Genomic DNA, 20,465 nt, shown 5'->3' with positions numbered 1-20,465 from the left:
ATGATGGAAACGATGTGATTGACTCTCTCAATCTGTGTACTAAGCTTGTTTGATTTGCACAAACAAACTAGACTCACGAAATCAATAGAACAACAAAGAATCTCGCTCTGAATCCTAAAGACCGATATTTTATACAAAGACAATCTTGGATAAAAACTGCATAAACTTTTTATTAACTTAGTGATTGAGGGTGATTTCTACAATGGACGACATTGAGCTTATATAATGCTCAGATACCAAATGGTGCAGGCTGGAAGCTGGGTCGCCCAAATGGTTGTTGGAGGTTCAAATCGGATCAACCAAAGATGTGATCTGTTGGTCGATATGGTCTGAAATCGATTGTAAAACCTGAAAGAAATGAAAGATGAATGAGATACGAATGTAATGAATAATAAACTAAGATAAATAAACAAAGGAAAAGGATAGATATGGCGGAATCAAGCTGCTGGATGTGTATCACTCTCAGCTTGATCAAATGATGGATTGAAGTGGATTTGCGGATGAATGTTTGATTGAATCTCTCAATCTGATGGATGATGGAAACGATGTGATTGACTCTCTCAGTCTTTGTACTGAGCTTGTTTGATTTTCACAAACAAACTAGACTCACGAAAACAATAGAACAACAAAGAATATCTCTTTGAATCCTAGAGACCGATATTTTATACAAAGAACAATCTTTGATAAAAACTGAATAAACTTTTTATTAACTTGGTGATTGAGGGTGTTCTTTATAATGGACGTCTGGGAGCTTATATAAGGCCCAGAGACAAAGGTCCTAACGTTCTAAAATAAATAGAAAAGGAAACAAATCAAGCAAAGTAACAAAATCGGAAACTAGCCATTGGAGCTTTTTATGGGATTTTGGCTCCAAGTGAGAAACTTTATTCTTCTTGAACCTGGACGGTTTTAATAGATAAAATTGCTTCCTTTGGATATTCTGGATGGCTTGAAAGGTTCTGATCTCGTCCAGAAAGGAATGAGAAAAGAGCTATTGGAGTTTGAATGCAAGATGCTCCAAATAAGGCAAGTTGGTGTTAATGAGGATCCTCTTGATCCTATGGTTGCTGGTGCATGGAACGAACTTGTCTAACTCTTATGGACCACTGGATGGACTTTCGGAATGCATAGATATATCTCCTGGTCGCCAATGTCTGGTTTGAAGCTGATTGAACCAGTTAGCTTTCAATTGAGGCAAGTGTAGAACTGGTTTGGCCAGTTTTGGAGATTGGATCAAAACTTCATAATTCCGTGGCTATTTCTCCTGATCTTGGGCTTTATAGAAAGCTGATAAACCCCTATTGATTCCTATGATGGGCTTTGCTTCAGGCCACTCCTTACTTGAGCTTGAATCTCCTTCTAAAGTCGGGTACTCGCAGATGGATGGGCTGAGAAACCTCTGACTTGTGAAATTTATAACTTCTGTCTCCGTGAATATTTTGGCCCGACTCCAATTGGCCTGGACTTCTTCTTGAGTGTGGAATCCATAACAATTAGCCTCGTGATTTAAACCCTCCTGGTTTGTAAGATATGGTATTTGTAGTGCACGTATGTCCTGGTTGGCGCTTTGGCTGGTCGAGTAGGGAATTGGGTCAACCTCCGGTTCAGCTACTGGTTTGAGGGCTCTTGACAAAGTTTTGACCTCGAAACTGGATAACCTGCACCAAGATAGAGAAAGTCAGGTTTCATTCTCTTTTGAGAGTTTATAACCTTACCTTGGTATAATTTCGGTTTGGTGATGCATGATGCATCTGGTGGCTCTTCTTTGGACTTATATGAAAGGATCATGCCTCTTCTATGTTTATGGCATTGCATCTATTCTGGAGTGGATGGTCCTTCAAATTTTTGGTGGCCACGTTTCTGGTCCTCTTTGGAGTTGTTCCTCTTAGCAACATAAGATAATCTGGTGGGATGTCTTTGAAGCTTGCTTCTTTGCAACCTGAAAAATTCTCAACATTCTGGACAAAGACCAAATGAATTATATCTGATATTGGAGTTTTATGAGCAGAATGTGTTATGGTCGATTTTAACTTGGTTGCTTCAGCATGATGAAGAATGATATTCTTCTTTTGACAAGTTTGGTTAGATGGCTGCCTTTTTTGCAACTTTTTACCTTGGCTGGTATGACCATCTTCTTGTGATAGCTCAGCTCGGTTTTTATGTCCTTCTTGACTTATCCCTGAATCAAAACATCTTGGCAAAGACAAGTGTATTATACAAAAGTATAGGAATTATAAACTAAAGAAAACATAGAACAATTAACCTTAATGTCAAATGTGGCAGTAAGAACTTCTTGTTCTTTGTTTGCCTTGTACTCACCTTGCTTTCCTGTACCAATTTCACTTTTCCTTGGACAAGACAAGTGCATTTATCTTGTCATAGAATCAATAAAAACATTCTGGTTTAAAGTGAATTTTACCATAGGTTTTGGACTTGAACAATCCATTGTTCAGATTTTGATTTCCACTTGTGAGGTAGTTCATGACTGAACTTATGGTCTGGTTCCTTCCTTGGAACTTCAGTAAGCATATAGCTATTGGGATTTTCGATTTTTAATGAATCAAACACAATTTTTTTCTTTTCTTTTTCGTGGCTTTTGAAAAGTATGAACAGCAAGAACACAAGAACAAATGCAGAAACAATACTTGAAACAAAAGATAGTTTTTATGGATTTTCGGTTTATGAATGGAAACAAATGCAAACAAATATAATACAAGGATAAAATGGACTTGATTCAGGAGCTTTGAGCTCTGATACCAAATGTTTCAGGCTGAAAGCTGGGTCGCCAAATGGTTGTTGGAGGTTCAAATCAGATCAACCAAAGATATTACCGGTTGGTCGATATGGTCTGAAATCGATTGTAAAACCTGAGACAAATGTAAGATGAATGAGATACGAATGTTATGAAGAATAAACTAAGATAAATAAAAAAAAAGAAAAGAAAAGGATAGATATGGCGGAATCAAGCTGCTGGATGTGTATCACTCTCTGCTTGATCAATTGATGGATTGAAGTGGTTTTGCGGAAGAATGTTTGATTGAATCTCTCAATCTGATGGATGATGGAAACGATATGATTGACTCTCTCAATCTGTGTCAGCTTGCTTGATTTGGACAAACAAACTAGACTCACGAAATCAATAGAACAACAAAGAATCTCTCTTTGAATCTTAAAGACCGATATTTTATACAAAGAACAATATTTGATAAAAACTGAATAAACTTTTTATTAACTTAGTGATTGAGGGTGCTTTCTACAATGGACGAAAACCCATAAGCCTTATGACGGTTTATGCTTGGTTCGTAAAGCAAGATAAATGTCAAGTTTTCGCGGATAAATGTGAAGTTTCCGAAAATAATCATGAAGATCGGGAAAATTGAAATATCTCCATTTTTGAGCTATGACGGCTTAAGGGCAGAAGGGGAAAGGCGCAAACCGACCTAGGAGCAAGTATATAAGGAGTCTTAGGCGAGAGGCAAAGGAGGATTCGAGACACAGCAAATTTAGCACTTAGAGCAATTTAGGCAATTTTCCGTTTTTGTTATTCGAGCTGCGACTCAATTAGGTTTAGGAGCTTCAGGGTTTTAGAACTAGGAATCTCGCCGACAGCTCTCGTAGCCCAGGCTCTGACCTTGTTGTAACGCTCAAACGCGAATTCGGAATAAGATCTACATTACTATCATTTTGATTTCTAATCTTTTCTCGTCTTTATTTCGAGTTCTGATTGCTTGGCATGTGGTATTAGCAGATATCCGGGACCTCTGGGAAATTCTGGTTCTCCTACTTTCCTTATTTAAATGGAAATCGACAGTGCGAATTTTGGTTCCCACAGTTTGGCGCTAGAAGGAGGGGGGTACAGATCAATCTAACTCTCAGCCATAACACGCTCGATCAGACATGTCAACTGACAACACGAACAACATGCAGACTCCTCCTAACGGAGGAAGTAACGGCGACCAAAACACTCCAGTAGCAGCCGTGTCTGCGGCCAACGCAACAGCTAACGCCGCAACGCTCGAGGAGTTCAAAAAGATGTTTTATGCCTACGAAAAGAGGTCAGAAGAACAGGACAAGCTCGTGGGAACCTTGACGAAACAGGTCGAAACCTTGACGGCAAGGACCCGTGCAGTCCTCCCTCACGGATCTACGAAAATCCGCGGAAGAAAACTCGACTTCGCAACCCTACTCGACAGTCCTGGAACATCGCGGGAACGTCCTTCGGGTCAAGATCCCAGTGAAACATCCCCTGCTGAGAAACTGAACTCTAAAAACCCTCTATCCCCCGCAAAGGACACAGAGGTCGATGAAGTCAAACATGTCAACTTGGATCCCAGCGACGTTTCCAACGATACATCCAAGGAGAACCAGAAGCCGATCAGCTCGGGCAGACTCCCCGTTTGACAAACCAATGACGGAAGAGGAGGAAAACCTCTACTGGGTCGAACAGGAAGAGTCAGCCGAAAAACAAACCAAGATCACTCGCAGCAAATGCCGACAAGCTCGGAAATCTGCTGGCGAAAAATTGGACATTCGCGACCTTCGCCATTACATAACTAAAACTGCAGCAGAAGTAAGGGCCGTGAAATCCCTGATCCATCATGATACCAGCGCCGCCCCAGAAATCGATAGATTACTCGAGGGAGCTCGGAAAACACCTTTCACTGCTCGCATCTCAGATACCAAGGTATCTGACCCTAGAAAAATCAAAGTACCAAAATACGATGGTACGGCCGATCCTAAAGCGCACCTTCAAGCCTGCCATATCACGATGGGAAGGGCCAGACTGAAGGAGAGCGAAAAGGACGCCGGTTACTGCCGTCTGTTCGTCAAAAATCTGGAAGGAGCGGCTCTCAAATGGTTCGCACGCCTTAAGCGAAACTTCATCGGAAGTTTCCGCCAGCACGCATCGAAATTTCTCAAACAATATTCTATGTTCATAGATAGAAAAACGTCCGATGTCGATCTATGGAGTCTATCCCAGAGGGAGGACGAACCTCTCCGCGAGTTCATAAGCCGATTCAAGCTGGGTATGTCAAGGGTTAGCGGAATAAGCGACAAGGTGGCCATAGACGCGCTTAGAAAAACGCTGTGGTACAAGCCGAAATTCAGAAAATGGATAACCCTCGACAAACCGCGAACGATCCAGGACCCGCTTCACAAGGCAACGGACTACATCATAATCAAAGAGGAGACAAAAGTTTTGTCGTAAAAACATAAGCCGACAAAAACGTCCTCGAAAGATGCAAACCAAAAGACCAGAAAAAAAAACTCTCGTAACGACAAATACGTCCATCAAGAAGGGGAAGAGCTTCAAGGCGCGCATAACTACGAAATCAACTCGGAACAAGGCAGAACCTCGGGCAATACATGGACTCGCAATCCAGGATACGACGAAAACACCTTCTGTGAGTTCCACCAAACCCGAGGGCACTCGACGACCAACTGCAAAGTCTTGTGAGCAAAGCTACTAGCCGGAGAACTCTCCGAAATAACCAGCATCAATGATCTCATCCTTGAGACCGATAGTCCTCTAAAAACCGACAAAAATCCCCCCTGCGGAAAATTCTCCTCGGAGAAGTCAAGCAGGGGATAAACACGGAAGGAGATCGGACGACAAAGGAAACGATAACAATCGTCGCAGAGTGAACATGATCATCGGAGGATCACAGTACTGCAACAACACAATCTCGGCCATCAAGGCCTACCAGCGAAAAGCCGAGTGAAGTGCAAATTGGCCCACATTGTCTCCTCCCCGAGATGATCAAAGCGACTCGATAACTTTAACGGAAGAGGAAGCCGGCGGAATCAATCCACCCCACTGCGATCCGCTCGTCACACGAGACCTAGAGGTCGCAAAAGTTCTCATCGACACGGGGAGCACGGTTAATGTTATCTTTCGCGATACTCTCAAGAGGATGAACATCAAACTCGGTGAAGTTACCCCAACACCGAGACCATTGACGAGTTTCTCAGGCGATACGTCAATGACTCTCAGATCGATCCAGCTACCGGTCATGGCCAAGGAAGTTACCAAGATCGTAAACTTCGCGGTAGTCGCTCATCCCGCCATCTATAATATGATCATGGGAACCCCATTGCTGAATGCCATGAAAGCAGTTCCGTCTACATACAACCTGGGCATCAAATTCCCGACCCAGAGCGGGGATGCAGCCATCTGGGGTTGTCAGAAACAGTCGCGACTTTGATTTCTCGCAGAGTATAAGTTAAGACAGATCACAACTACCTCAATGGCGACTCGCAAACGCACGAACTTAGCTCAGCCCTCGGCCGAAAACACTTTGAAGAAAGACGACCCGACTTTGTCTGCTGAAGCAAACACCTCGGACATTGAAACTCAGCCTGATTCCGAAGTCAACGCTACCACTCAACCGGAAAAGAAAAACCCGGACAAAGATATCGACCCAGCCACAGTCGCGACGATTAAGGTGGTCAACACAGCACCAACCGCAGAGTAAAAACACTCGCGGCATGAAATAGAACTTCGAGATGGCTTGATCCTTGAAGGGGGTACGTAGGCAGCTCGTCGAAAGACGAGTTCAGCTATCCCCCTCTCTAAAAAGGGAGGGAGTGGGTATGTATACTCGTATACTCCCACGTTTTAAAACATGCATTATTGTACTCTAACTTTTTAAAACTTTTACTACACTATGCATGTTATGAACTCTTACGCTTCAGCTACGCAAAAATCTCTACAAACATTAAATTCTTGTCAACGGCCGTATCTGGTCCAAATCGCAAAACATTCGCAAACCTTTCAGAACTTAAAACGAATGTATAGTCTTCGAAATAACAGCGAAACGTCGCCAAAGTTAGAATCGAAACTATACGAACAACTGTCCAAACGCGAGAAAAAAATTTCAACGAATATTTACATCCTGCTCGTCGATTGGCCCCGACAAACACATCAGCCGTCTTAAACAAACGCACCATGTTCATTATGATCCTCAAACATCCGACACAAGGAAAAAAGCACGCTACATAAAAAATCCAAAATTTTGGTCAAGCACTTCCAGTTGGCTTAAAAATTGTCTATGGAGAGATACTCGATTCATGCCGTACAAGTCATATAAGCCGAGAACCGATCGCGGACTTTAAATCGGTACGAATCAGGGTAAAATCGCAGCAGGAAAATCGATAGCCTGCTAGTCACCGCATAAAACCTTAAAACCAAAAGTAAACTTAGGTCTTGCCTTAAACCCAACACACTGTTCTCTAACATCTCAAGACATGATATCTAAAAGTGATATGAGATCTTAAACCATGTCTCTCCGTCCATATCTTAACGTTCACGAAAACTTCGTAAAAGTAAATAAGCGACTTTTACGAAAATTCACATCTCAAGCTAACAATCAGATTGAACGTCTCGTTAGAAGTAATTATGAGTTGACAACTCATACTTATTTCATACATACTCAGAAGAAGGTATTTCGATAAATATTCGTCATATATATAAAACCGCAGAGCGTTAGGGATTCAAAGCCACCAACGGCCAGTCCCGATAAAAACAAAGCGGCCAAAAAGGCCCACACAAAGTCTCAGAATAAAGGCCACACTCGGCCAGATACAGATAATAAAGGCCACACTCGGCCATAAACACAAGATAAGGGGAAACCGCTTCCCGACAAACGCCAACTTCGATCCTCACATATCAAAGTTAAAATTCCCAGACATAGAGGCTCCGAATGCGTCCCCGCGATAGTCCACTTCCTCGTCATCACCAGCAACCTCGGTCGCGATCTCCTCCGTGTCGGGAGAAACCGGGATGGGATCCCAGAATCCCTGAATCCTCTTGTCGATCGGGGGAATAAGCTCCTCGGCATGGGCATGATCATCCATGCCATCTTTCATGGTCGCCATCTCATCCCCGAAATCAAAGTCATCCATCTGCGTCTTCCATAGGGTACCGACTGAACCACGACACTCACGAAAATCGCCCACCAAGGAATAAGCCTCCTTAAGGTTGCCATACTCGGTCTTGAACTGCGAAGCACGGTTTCTCATCACCTCGACAATCTCTCTCTACATTTCCTCTCCGCTCGACGGATGGCCCTGTCGTAATCCTTGGCAAGCTTCGAATCTCGCTCTAAAACTTCGTTCTGCATACACGCAAGGTCCTTTTTAGCTTTCTCCGCCTTGAAGCGATAAACCATGGCATCCCTGTGGCTCGCCTCAAGAGCTGAGCCGAGCAAGTTCAGACCCTGCAAAAATGACCAACGCGTTAAAAAAAAAATAAAAAAAATAAAAAAGGAAAAAGCGCATGATCAAATCCGCAAAATTTCTAAAACAAGAGAGCAACTAACCCCATTGATTATACGAAATCCTTCGCGACTATCTTAGACCTTCCCATTTCATCCACTGATGAGGGAGGATCGAAACTCGAGGGTAGACCGGCAAAGAAATCGTCAAAATCTGGGATCGGCGCTTCGCTCGTACCGCTACCATCACCATAAGTAAGGTCCGGGTCCCATCCTGGGAGGATAGAATCATCTACGGAGAAATCTATATCACCAAGGTCAATGTCTTTGCCCTTCGAGGACCTCACGTTCATCTCCTCTGCGGAAACATCGCAAGGAGCAGGACCATCGGACTCAGAACCACTATCCTCTCCCACGCCCACTTCGAAATCAGGATACACGAGCCTCAAAGCTTTGCGAACTCTCCTCGGCGTAAAGGAGGTCCAGAAATACGGACCGTTCCTGAGGAGAACCCTCATTTCGACCACGTCTTCAGGGAATGGAGGGAGCGGGTTGATGAAGGGACTGTCATTCGGCTTACTCCGGAACAGTGGGATACAACTCTCTTTGACAGATGCAGCGCTTATACGGACGAAAAAGAAGAACTTCTTCAACGAGTTAGAGTTGGAGATAAGCCCCTTGATCACCGACATGTAGTTCCGAGGGGACAACTGGTAATTATCCTGCTTCGAAACCAGTTGCAGCCTAAAGAGCGCTTCAAAGTGGTCGATGGTAAGGGAGATACCATGCTCATAGCTCAGGATCACGATGCCAATGAGATGCTGGAAACTGGTGGGATTCAGCTGGCTTATCGATACCTCGAAACGATCCAACACACGGACGATGATTTCAGGAATCGGAAACAACAAACGACAGCGCACCAAGAACGACCCGTAGCAAGTAAAATAGCCCTCCGGAGGATCATCAGCGTCTTCCCCACGACAAGGAATTCGAAACTCTACCGCGTCTGGAATACGACAGAACGTCCGGGCGGTCTTGAGAAACTCACCAGTGCTCCTGCCCGTCGCGCCTCTCTTGACCGAACGCTGGCTCATGACAGGGAACAACTTTTCGATAGGAGGAGTCATCGAACCATATCTCGATGTCCATCATGCCGCATTTTAGGCTTGATCAATCGAGTGAGGCACGAACTCGACCTTCGGTACAAGAATCTCGTCATGAACACCTTCGGACGAGGAACCGCGAGAGGGACCTCTTTTCGAAGTCTTCTTTTTGCTAGACATCTTGTAAACTTCAAGAAAACAAGAAGAAAGAGAGAAAGAGGATGAGGGAAAAAAAATTTTCAAACAACTTCTTATGAGAATGAGTAAGTGAAAATGATGAGGAAAGTTACCTTCCTTCTTATAGGCATAGGAAATTACTATTTGCATGCGGACTTTTGGATATAAACTTCGCTCAAATACGCCAATCTTGTCTAACTCACCATACCAAACGCTAGAATCTCGTCGGAAATCCACGATTCTAACGGACTGGGGGGCTAACTGTTGGAGTCCAAAACAGTTACGACGAAGTTAATGTCCAAATCTCCATAAACATCAGCTAAACATTTTTTACGAAAGTTATTCTTCGTAAAAAGAATCTTCACAAAGAGCCTTGCGGTAAAATCTTGTTCAAATCTCAATCGAACTACTAAATACCAATTGTCCTGAGGCAACGGACACGGACAAGCTCCAGTATGGCCATCGGACCACGCACAAGCCAAGCTCGGTCGCTACGTAGCGACCGAGCTCCAGCCAAGCTCGGTCGCTACGTAGCGACCGAGCATGCACACGGCTCGGTCGCTACATAGCGACCGAGCACTTACACGGCTCGGTCGCTACGTAGCGACTGAACTTTCCCAAAACGTCGATACGACACGAATCCATGCATTCTCGTCTACTCTTTAATGCTATCTCCCGTAGGCCATGGCTGAACCATTCTTTGTTTCTCATCACTCGAAGTCATCAGTCAAACTTTATGATAAAAACCGCGGGAAGTTTGTTTTGATCGAAGAAACCGTAATAAACGTTTCGAGTCAAAGACGGCCCAAAGAGACCTTAAACGTAACTCGAAGCCCACTTACGATTTCATAACCGAAAACCCATAAGCCTTATGAAGGTTTATGCTTGGTTCGTAAGGCAAGATAATTGTCAAGTGTCTGCGGATAAATGTGAAGTTTCCGAAGATATTCACAAAGATCGGGAAAATTGGAATATCTCCATTTTTGAGTTATGACGGCTTAAGGGCAGGAGGGGAAAGGCGCAAACCGACCTAGGAGCAAGTATATAAGGAGTCTTAGGTGAGAGGCAAAGGAGGATTCGAGAAACAACAAATTTAGCACTTAGAGCAATTTAGGCAATTTTCCGTTTTTGTTATTCGAGCTGCGACTCAATTAGGTTTTGCAGCTTTAGGGTTTTAGAACTAGAAATCTCGCCGACAGCTTTCGTAGCCCAGGATCTGACCTTGTTGTAACGCTCAAACGCGAATTCGGAATAAGATCTACTTTACTCTCTTTTCGATTTCTTATCTTTTCTCGTCTTTATTTCGTGTTCTAATTGCTTGGCGTGTGGTATTAGCAGATATCCGGGACCTCTTGGAAATTAGGGTTCTTCTACTTTCCTTATTTAAACGGAAATCGACAGTGCGAATTTTGGTTCCCACAGTAACCACTAGACTATACGCAAACTTTGACAATTGTGGCGCCCTTACAATATTAATCTAAGTTGGCGCCCAAAGCACCAGCTTACCCAGCTTTATGTTAGTGCTGGTACTGTATAGTAGTTAGCTAAAACCCTGATCTTTGGATTGTAGACAACTACGACGGTGGATTCTTCACTGGAATTGATTTTTTGAGCTAGGTTGCTAGATACATGCGACAAGTGGAACATTGGACTTAGATAACTTATTAGACTCACATGTGGAAGCTGGATATCTATACATCAGAATTCAAGTGGAACATTGGACTTAGATAACTTAAATCTGTTGTGTGCCATTGCTCCTTGTGGATTTGATCCCTAAGTACTACAACTAAACCTCTTTTTTTAGAGAGTAAAATTGCTCTACGATAATTTGGGTATATCAACAGATCTGAGTGTTTTGGTAAGTTTTCATGTCTAATTTTTTTTCATTTGGTAACCTCTCGTTGCTTAAAGCTCTTACTTTTTTCCAAATTATGTTCGGAGGAGCTGTCCGATCATCCGGTAAACATATCTGAGTGTGTTGAAGCTGATGAAAGTTTCAGGTTTCAGGTTTTTGAAAACTTCATGCACGCGAAGTTTTCCTTAAAGACTTCCTCGAAGACTTCATGCATGTAAAGTCTTCCTGGAAGTCGGCCATGAAGTCTTCAAAAATCTGAAACCTGAACATGAGGACTATCAATTTTTATGATGTGTATGTTAAATGTAGTACAAGCTTTTCTATGTGGAGGAATGATCTCTAACTCCAAGTTTAATAGTTTTGTTTATGGTTTGTTTTGTGGTTTGTATGTGTAATCTTTTAGTTATGGATTCTTTTGTAAATTTGAAGAGATGTTAGTGAAAAGAATTAGGTGAATATGTTAATATCTACAATAGTATCTTGCTAAAATTACTTGACATTATTAAAGTTATATACAGTAGAAACTCAATGAATTAATACTCGATAAATTAATAAACACTGTAAATTAATAAAATTTCTTGATCCCGAGTTGGGCCGGTTCAAAATATGACAAAAATCGATAAAATAATATGACACTAATTTTTGGAAAGTCATATGTAAATATATGGTCCCATTAAAATCATAAATTAATAATATGTCTATCTATATATTTTATATAAGTACAAACTAAAAATTATATTGTTGGTTTTATCTTCACAATGAAAATACATATATTTTTCATAAAATTTCAGTATATTTTGATAATATTTAGAAAAATTATAATGAAAACCACATTTAAATTCTATGAAACATAAAAATATACACCAAATAATATAATAAAACAAGATGAAAGCCAAGTTTCTAAAATTTAATTAATGTATATATATAAAATAAAATATTTTCTTATTTTATAAATAACAACATAAAATTATAAAAAGAAAAGCTTTTTTAAATTAATAACTCCATAAATTGATAAAATATCATAGTCTCAACATTAATAATCTATAGAGTTTTTACTGTACAACTTTGATAACAAAACACAATAACACAAAATTTAGTCAAATTTACTAAAACTAAGGGAGAAGACTTTTAAAAAACATAGTTAAATTCACCAAAGATCAAACATTACATAAGAGAAGAACATATAACACATTAACTAGAAGTCTTCGGAAGTCTTCTCGGAAGTCTTCAAAAGTCTTCTCGAAATACTTAAATTTTAAGCAGAAAATTAAAGCGAGAAATTAAAATTTAAGCAGCACATTAAACCACTTGACTTGATATTCTTGAAATTATTTAACACTTTTGAAAGTTAAAAAAATATATTAAAGTTATTTAACACTTTTAAAAATACAAGTTTACAAAAAGTAACAAAGAAGACTTTCACGAAAGTCTTTTCCCATAAGACTTCTTAATAAATCTTCTTGGATTAGCTGAAAACATTAATAAGCATGAATGTTAGTACCTCATGATTATCACCAATTAAGTTATCAATTTAATTCAGTAGCCCCAATAGTGAATAATATACATGAATTAAAAAGAAAATGTTAAAAAATCTTTATACTTTTAGAGAAATATTAAACATTGACGTAGAAGACTTCTAGGAAGTCTTCCATTAAGGTCATTTTTTCAATTGAAAATTTACAAAGAAAGACTTCCAAAAAAGTTTACTCTAGATCAGAATTCTCTCGAAGTCTTTCCTTGTAAATATTGGTTTACTTTTGTTTTCAAAAAAAATGCAACTAACCGAATTGTGTCAGAAAATTTAGTTTCTCTAGATTATTTCTATATAGAAAATTTCCAGGGAAGTCGTCTCAATTATGAGAATAAAAATCGGGATGACTTCCAATAAGTCTTCCCATAGAAGGCTTACATATAAGTCTTCTAATAAAAATTAAATATTTAAATTTTATTTATCAACTGTAAAAGTAACCTAAGACCACTTCCAACGACAGTGATAAGACTTCCACTGACAGTTGAGACGATTTTCCTGGAAGTCTTATGTAGAGAAATTTTAGAGAATGTCAAGTCACAATTGGTCAATTGCAAAACTAACATGTTTATCCGAGAAGACTTCCCGGTAAGTCTTCTCATTTTTATGTTAAAAAAAGTTCTTTCTAAAAAACACACCAAAAGTCAATTGCAAAACTAACCTATGCATTGACCATAAGACTTCCTTATAAGTTTTCTCTGACAAGATGACTTATACGAAAGTCTTCTTTGGTGAACTGATCTTAAAAAATTAAAAGATCGTTGTTAGATCCAATGAGATTCATGTTTACATTTTCCAAGCACACATCACTTCTTAATGAAAGTTATTCACTTGTTCTTGACCAAGAATCATGAACTTAAGTAATTCAAATAAGCTTAAAATTTTTAAATAAAAACTTGGGATTTTGGGATGAAATAAAAAGGAAGTGAAAAGGAAATGATTTTTGTGTGTAAAAAATAAGAGTATGAATATGTATATGTTGATTTTAGGTGCATTCAGAGCTTGAAATTGGTTGTTCATAGTGGTAAATGTATTGATCACAATAGTAATATTGTAAATAAAAAAAGAAAGACGAAGATGATTGAGTAAAACTAGCATTTTCGAAAAAAAATAGACAAAAATAACGGCATTTTCGTGAATAATTCGAATTTATAGGGTGAATAGGAAAAAAGAAAGTTTCAAAAAATCATGGTTTAGTTTTACATTTGATTTTTTTTTTGAGTCATTTTTGTAAAAATTCCATTAAATTTGTATAAAAAATACGTGTTTTTAAAACTTAGGAGAAAACCTTGTTTTTTTATTATAACAGAGGTTCGAATTCGATTAATTTTAAGACAACGACCTTTATTTTGTAAGATGAATGAAGATATATAATCCATAAACACAAAGTAATAAATGCAGGAAAATAACCTGCAAAAGCAAGACTACTCGTTTTATAAGAAAATACAATACGAATAATGGTGTCGCTAATAAGAAAAATAAATCAGGAATATAGATGAAATGCAAAGGCTAATGGAATAATTATGACACTGAGAAAAAGAGAATAAGGTGTGTTTGGCGCATCGCTCGTCCTGCTAGCTGATGGACCCGACCCTAATCCTTCGGGTGATTCCGCACCTATCGAAATTAAATCATTAGTATTTTGACGTTTATTGTTTTCCCAAGAATTGCTATATGAATTTAACTTGATTTGGTATTAACTGGGTTTATTGTTCTGTAACCGTACTAACTGAAACCCAGTAGAATCTAAAAACAAAATATTCATACATTAAACTGAAACTATGAAGTAGAACATTTACCTGAAGTTGGAGCGAAGGCTGGGGACGCTTCCTCTTTGCCCATAGCTTCCGGTGCTCCAACTGGAATTCCAAACACTATTGTCGCCAAAACAAAGGCAATTGCGTTGGTATTTCATTCGTTGTAAACTCCAATGTCTTGGTATGAATGAATGAGTCATACAAAAAATTATCATTTCTTTTTTTTTTGAAAAGCAAAAAATTATCATTTCTCAGATCTCTTTCTATATATAGTTTACACATGCCACATTATTTTGATTTCTGTAAATTTGGCTATCAAAATCATTAATCAATTAACATAATGCCTTTTTGGAGTTCTAGTAGGGTCTTTGTATAAGGTTGGGGTCGATTCTCATATTGTCTGGGTCATTCCGATACTAGGCATTTGGCCCCAATTAGATATTTAGAAATTTTCAGTTCAGATCAGTTTTTGTCCTATCTGGATTGGTTCATGGCTATAATTTAAATACCTAAAATTTTGTGGTATATTTTGGGTTTTGGTAGGTTCGGATATCTAAGATACAAAAAGATCCGCTAGACCCAAACTGAAGACCCAAAAGAATACATGAAACCCGAACCAAGACCTATAGGTCCAAAAGTATAACTCAACCGGTACTTTAGATTTGGAACCAAACCAAAACATGTATTTTCGGATCGCTTTTGATTCATGTTTTCAGATCCGGATAAAATGTCCGGCCTAGTTATAACATAAACATAAAATGTATAGATCCAAACATTTCAACTTATAAAATTTTTATTAAAAAAACTTATAAACTTTTCTTAAAAAGTTTCCTTAAATTTAGACTTATATATTTACTCATATTAGCTTCTTAATTAAAAAAAAAATCAGAAAATAAAATGGTTAAGTTTTTTTGCATGCAAGAGGATTTTTTTTTTTTAATTCAGAGTGAAAGTTGAAGATTACGTGAACAAAGTGAGGGATCCGGAGTAACGACGCCACAAACTCCGGGAAGCTTGAGAGCCTTTGCCTTATCAATCTTGATTCCATACTGAGCCGCCATATCTCCGCCGAGCAGGTAACAGAGGCATTGTGGCGAGCTATCGACTAGGCCGGCAAGCTCCGGACAGCAAGCTTTGTCTGGATTGGCCGCACCACCACCGTTTCCAACCTGAACGTACGAAAGACAGTCGGTCATGTTCAACAGATTCGTCATGCAGTCTGGTGCAGCCGAAGGTCCTGAGGAAGGAGATGGAGCCATTTGTTCTGACACGCTAGCTGATAACAATCCTGTAATCAGAATAGCGGCTATTACTGCAACGTTAGTCATTGTTCTTCGCGTTTGTGTGAGAGAGGATTTGTGTATCAAACCTTGTAAGCGGAGCAATGCTATATTATAGTAGGTTTTTAGTTAGGTGCCATTAATGCGTGTTTATAACTACCACCGACCCTCTTTTTATAATTCTAAATCTGTTAAAATTGCTTTTATTAATTTTGAGCAACTTCTCGTATACTCCAAAAACTATGAGTTTTTAATTTATCTATTCAATGTATGGTTGGGAAGGAAACAATCAAACAAATAAATTTCCCTACCGATAAAATATATGGATTTCTGTTCATATATTTTATGAACAGAAAATATATGAATTTCTGTTCATATATTTGTGTATCAAACCTTGTAAGCGTATTATAGTAGGTTTTTAGTTAGGTGCCATTAATGCGTGTTTATAACTACCACCGACCCTCTTTTTATAATTCTAAATTTGTTAAAATTGCTTTTATTAATTTTGGGCAACTTCTCGTATACTCCAAAAACTGTGAGTTTTTAATTTATCTATTCAATGTATGGTTGGGAAGGAAACAATCAAACAAATAAATTTCCCTACCGATAAAATATATGGATTTCTGTTCATAACTCCCTAGACCAAATATATGAGACGTATTGTTTAATGAGCACGTATTGCGGCTAGGGCTCCCGAAGGCGATTCTAGGCGATCATGGAGGTAACCTTACAGATCAGATTTTTCATTGAAATTTCGATCTTCATCTGATCGTTACGTCCATTTGTGTAGTAATCAGCCGGTGCTTCCTCTCCTTGACGGTACAGACATTCAAATCCGTTGCTTCTCAAACACTTATCATCGTAGTTGCTGTTTCTCCACCTCCTCAAGGCGTCTCTTAGCATATTCAACGTTTCGGTAGACTTCTTGTGTCAGGATACTTTGGTCTTGATACGTTGTGCTCTAAAGTTTGGTGGATCTGGTGGATCTAAACCCAAATGGCGATGAGTATGGCGAATCCTTTGTAGATCTCCATTGAGATCTTTGAGACTCGGCGGTCCGACGCTGTTATTCTTCACTGTCCTCCTCTGTTACTCGCTTGTACCAGATCGATCATCTCTGTTTTCATCATTGTCTCTTGCTTTCTGTTAAATGGCGTCCTTGCGTTATGATGGTTGAGAGTCGTTTTGGTAAGAACCCGCTAGTTCTGATCTCTTGATCATTACGTTTTCTGTCTCGGGCTTCAATTACGGTGGGATCGCTCCTTGGTGTATCCGTTTCCCTGCTCACAATCTCACGACGGCCAACGTCATAGCGTAACACATTACCAGACCTGAATCAGCATTCTAAGGTGGATCATTTTTGCTAGTGCTTATTAACGTACGGTCTTTGTGGATACATCATCGGAGGATCATTGCTTCTCCTTTCAACTGAAACCAAGCTCCTTCCTTCGTACATGAATCATCTGTGTTAATACGGGGGTGGTGATGAGATTACGTTCTCAATAATATATGTTAGCCTTTGCTACATATCTTTGGTCTTAACATTAAGAACCTACTTTGCTATTGAGCTTGCGAGTTATTAGCCTTTGATATAGCTCTGCTTTGGGGCAATTCTTTTTCTTAAAAGAAAATGAAAGACTTGCTCTAATCTGTGTTACTAAGCATTGTTTATGAGTTTATATTATAAAGATAAGTTCATTGAATTCACTTTAAAATATGGACACACAGAACATGAAGAACCATTCATCCATTGAGGATTTTTTGGGATCATGACATACCAGGTACTATCTTGTCTTCACTTATGAAGCCACTTAGTTGGAACTGTCTAGGGATAGGAAATGACCTCATAGTTCAGCGTCTCAAAGAGGATGCATCAGAAACATCGTCTAGAAATACTATTTCTTTCAGAAACGAAGAATAGAAAGTCTTTGTTGTAGAACCTTCAAGTTGATCTAGGATATGATCAATTGTTCACTGTTGAACCAATTGGCCAAAGCAGAGGGTTAGCTCTGTTATTAATGGACAATCTCCGTGTTAATGTTCTGTTTTCAAATAATCGAATGATTGACGTTGAAGCAGTCATTGATGGAGTAAAAGTATTTATGACTTTTGTTTACGGGGATCCTAACGTCTTACACGTTTTGCCACTACGCGATCTGGACCATGGTTTATGATCGGTGATATTAGTGAGATAACAAGGCCCAATGAAAAAGGAGGCAGGCAACGCTCTGATAGTTCGTTCTTGTCTTTTAAACAGATGTTGAGTGACTGTGGCATGTTGGAGTTTCCTTTTACCGAAAATATGCTGTCATGGAAGATTGGCATGAGAAGTTTCCTCACACTGCTGTAAAATACATGAGACTTTGGGGATCAGATCATTGTCGGTCCTAACAGATATTCTCAAAAAACCAACAAAGAAATCTAAGACATTAAAATCTGATAAAAGGTGGCTAGATAATGAGGAATTGAGGCAAGTTATCCTCGAGGGATGGAAGTCTTCGGATCTCCCTCCTGAAGCAAATATTATGGTGCATATTTCGAGTTGTCGCAGAGCCTTGAGCCAGTGGAGGAGACAACATAATTTCAATTCTGAGAAACTGGTGGAGGAGCTTAAAGAGAAGGTTGACGATCTATATTCTAGTGATGATGCTACCACTGAGAAGATAGCAGATGCTCTAAAGGAACACTCTCTGATGCTATTAAGGCAGAGGAGGAGTTCTGGAAACAAAAATGTCGAGTATTTTGGTTAAGAGAAGGCGACAGAAGTACAAAGTTTTTTCACGCTTTGACTAAGCAAAGGAGAGAGAGGAGTAGAATCACACAGCTCCTAGACGGAAACGAGAATGTTGTTGAGGATGAGGAAGGACTGGTAGCCATTGCTACTAGTTACTTTAGGCAGATTTTTGAGTCATCTTAACCCAGAAGAGATAGAGGAAGTGTTATCTGAGGTTTCAACAACAATCAATGAGACGATAAATGATGATCTTACAGCCCCAGTCACTGAGTGGGAGGTGAAATTGGCTCTCTTTGTATGCATCCAGAAACGGCTCCAGGGCCAGATGGGATGACAGCTCTGTTCTATCAGAAATTCTGGGATATTGTAAAGGACGATTTAACCCATATGGTTAATCAATTCCTTTCCGAAGGATCGATGGCAAGTAGACTGAATGATACTAATATCTGCCTGATCCCAAAAATAACTAAGCCAACTGAGACTCTCAGTTCCGTCCCATTAGTCTGTGTAATGTCAGCTACATGATAATATCTAAGGTCTTATACCAGAGATTGAATAAAGTTCTACCAGATAGTTCTACCAGATAGAATTTCAGAAACCCTGTCAGCCTTTGCTGCTGGAAGACAAATTACAGATAATATTATGATTGCTCAAGAAATGTTCCAGGCACTGAGAACGAAACCTAGTGGGCGAAATAAACGGATGGCCATTAAGAAATATATGAGTAAAGCATATGATAGGATGGATTGCTCGTTCATTGAAGCAGTGATGCGAAAGATGGGAATTCATTGGGCCAAATGGCAGAAGATCTGTTTACCAAGGGAGGATGGCAGAATTGGTTTCCATATGATCCATGAGTACAACATGGCTTTACTAGCAAAACAACTATGGAGGTTATTTCAATACCCTTATTCGTTACTGACTCGTGTTTTGAGGGGAAGATACTACAGAATGAGTTCGCCTTTACAAATAATCTCTGTAAGCAGTTCATCCTATGTGTGGACCAGTATTTCAACTGCTCGAAAGCTAACTGCTATTGGGAATCAGGCAGAAGACATATTCAGGATATGAGGTTAAAGTGTGGGAGGATCCTTGGATCCCTACAACACCAGCTAGACCGGCTCGCCTTTCAGCCCCAGTCTTGCACCCGAACATGATAGTCAGCGACCTTATTGATCAGGAATCGAAAGAATGGGATGTTCGACTACTAGAGGATTATGTTTCCCCTGTTGATAAACCTTTCATAAGAAGTTTGGCCATAAGCTACGCTCATCGTCGTGACACATTCTGTTGGAACTACACCAAAATAGTCAGTATACAGTTAAATCTGGTTATTGGGTAGCTCGAAACTTATTGAAGGCTGAAGAAGATAAGGAGGTACTAGAGCAGTCCAGTATAACTAAGCTTCAAGCCTTTGCTTGGACGATAAAAGCGCCTCAGAAAATATGTCATCTTATATGGCAATTGATAACAGGTCATGTGGCAGTAACGAGGAATTTGATACAAGCGTAATATGAGATGCGATAACTATTGCCCGCGATTTAGAGAACCAGAAGAGTCTGTTACTCATGCCATCTTCGAAGGCCCACCAGCACTACAAGTTTGGTCCCTATCAGCAACACCCACAAGTCCTGATATCTTTCTGGTGCCGAGTGTTTATGCTAATATGAATTATCTATTCTGGAGAAAGAATAGCATTGTCGAGCCAGAATTAGACAGGGATCCTTATCCCTGGATAATCTGGTATATTTGGAAGGCCCGAAATGACAAGCTCTTTAGGGGGATAAACAGGGATCCAGTGGAGCTAGTTCGTTA

The 20,465-nt window shown here is 39.7% G+C and overlaps 2 protein-coding genes and 1 long non-coding RNA gene across 3 annotated transcripts; 1 reads left to right on the top strand and 2 right to left on the bottom strand.

Annotated features, from left to right (window-relative positions):
* Window positions 1-8,063: 8,063 nt before the first annotated feature.
* LOC106335758 (uncharacterized protein At3g60930, chloroplastic-like) lies at window positions 8,064-9,343 on the bottom strand. Its single transcript, XM_013774368.1, has 2 exons — window positions 8,322-9,343; window positions 8,064-8,219 (listed from the first exon to the last, which is right to left on the bottom strand). Exon 1 carries the CDS (start codon window positions 9,341-9,343, stop codon window positions 8,330-8,332), a length of 1,014 nt encoding a protein of 337 aa, XP_013629822.1. The 3' UTR covers window positions 8,064-8,219; window positions 8,322-8,329.
* Window positions 9,344-14,222: 4,879 nt separating this feature from the next.
* Window positions 14,223-16,015, bottom strand: LOC106319803 (non-specific lipid transfer protein GPI-anchored 2). Its single transcript, XM_013758217.1, has 3 exons — window positions 15,601-16,015; window positions 14,679-14,753; window positions 14,223-14,496 (listed from the first exon to the last, which is right to left on the bottom strand). Exons 1-3 carry the CDS (start codon window positions 15,962-15,964, stop codon window positions 14,363-14,365), a joined length of 573 nt encoding a protein of 190 aa, XP_013613671.1. The 5' UTR covers window positions 15,965-16,015; the 3' UTR covers window positions 14,223-14,362.
* A 423-nt stretch (window positions 16,016-16,438) lies between these two features.
* Window positions 16,439-17,619, top strand: LOC106344081. Its single transcript, XR_001270111.1, has 2 exons — window positions 16,439-16,637; window positions 16,707-17,619. It is a non-coding gene; the product is annotated as an uncharacterized LOC106344081 (long non-coding RNA).
* Window positions 17,620-20,465: the final 2,846 nt, after the last annotated feature.

Source organism: Brassica oleracea, chromosome C1, assembly GCF_000695525.1.
Source record: "Brassica oleracea var. oleracea cultivar TO1000 chromosome C1, BOL, whole genome shotgun sequence".
Classification (NCBI taxonomy): domain Eukaryota; kingdom Viridiplantae; phylum Streptophyta; class Magnoliopsida; order Brassicales; family Brassicaceae; genus Brassica; species Brassica oleracea.
Note: the sequence above shows the minus strand (reverse complement) of the source record. Positions and strands in the feature narration are given on the sequence as shown.

Excerpts from the sequence above, each read along its gene's own strand:
- LOC106335758 (XM_013774368.1), bottom strand. The coding sequence starts at position 9,343 with ATGACTCCTCCTATCGAAAAGTTGTTCCCTGTCATGAGCCAGCGTTCG.
- LOC106319803 (XM_013758217.1), bottom strand. The coding sequence starts at position 15,964 with ATGACTAACGTTGCAGTAATAGCCGCTATTCTGATTACAGGATTGTTA. Across the intron at positions 14,754-15,600 it reads GGATCCCTCACTTTGTTCAC|TGTTTGGAATTCCAGTTGGA; the intron begins GTAATCTTCAAC and ends TGGCGACAATAG. Across the intron at positions 14,497-14,678 it reads AGCCTTCGCTCCAACTTCAG|GTGCGGAATCACCCGAAGGA; the intron begins GTAAATGTTCTA and ends TAATTTCGATAG.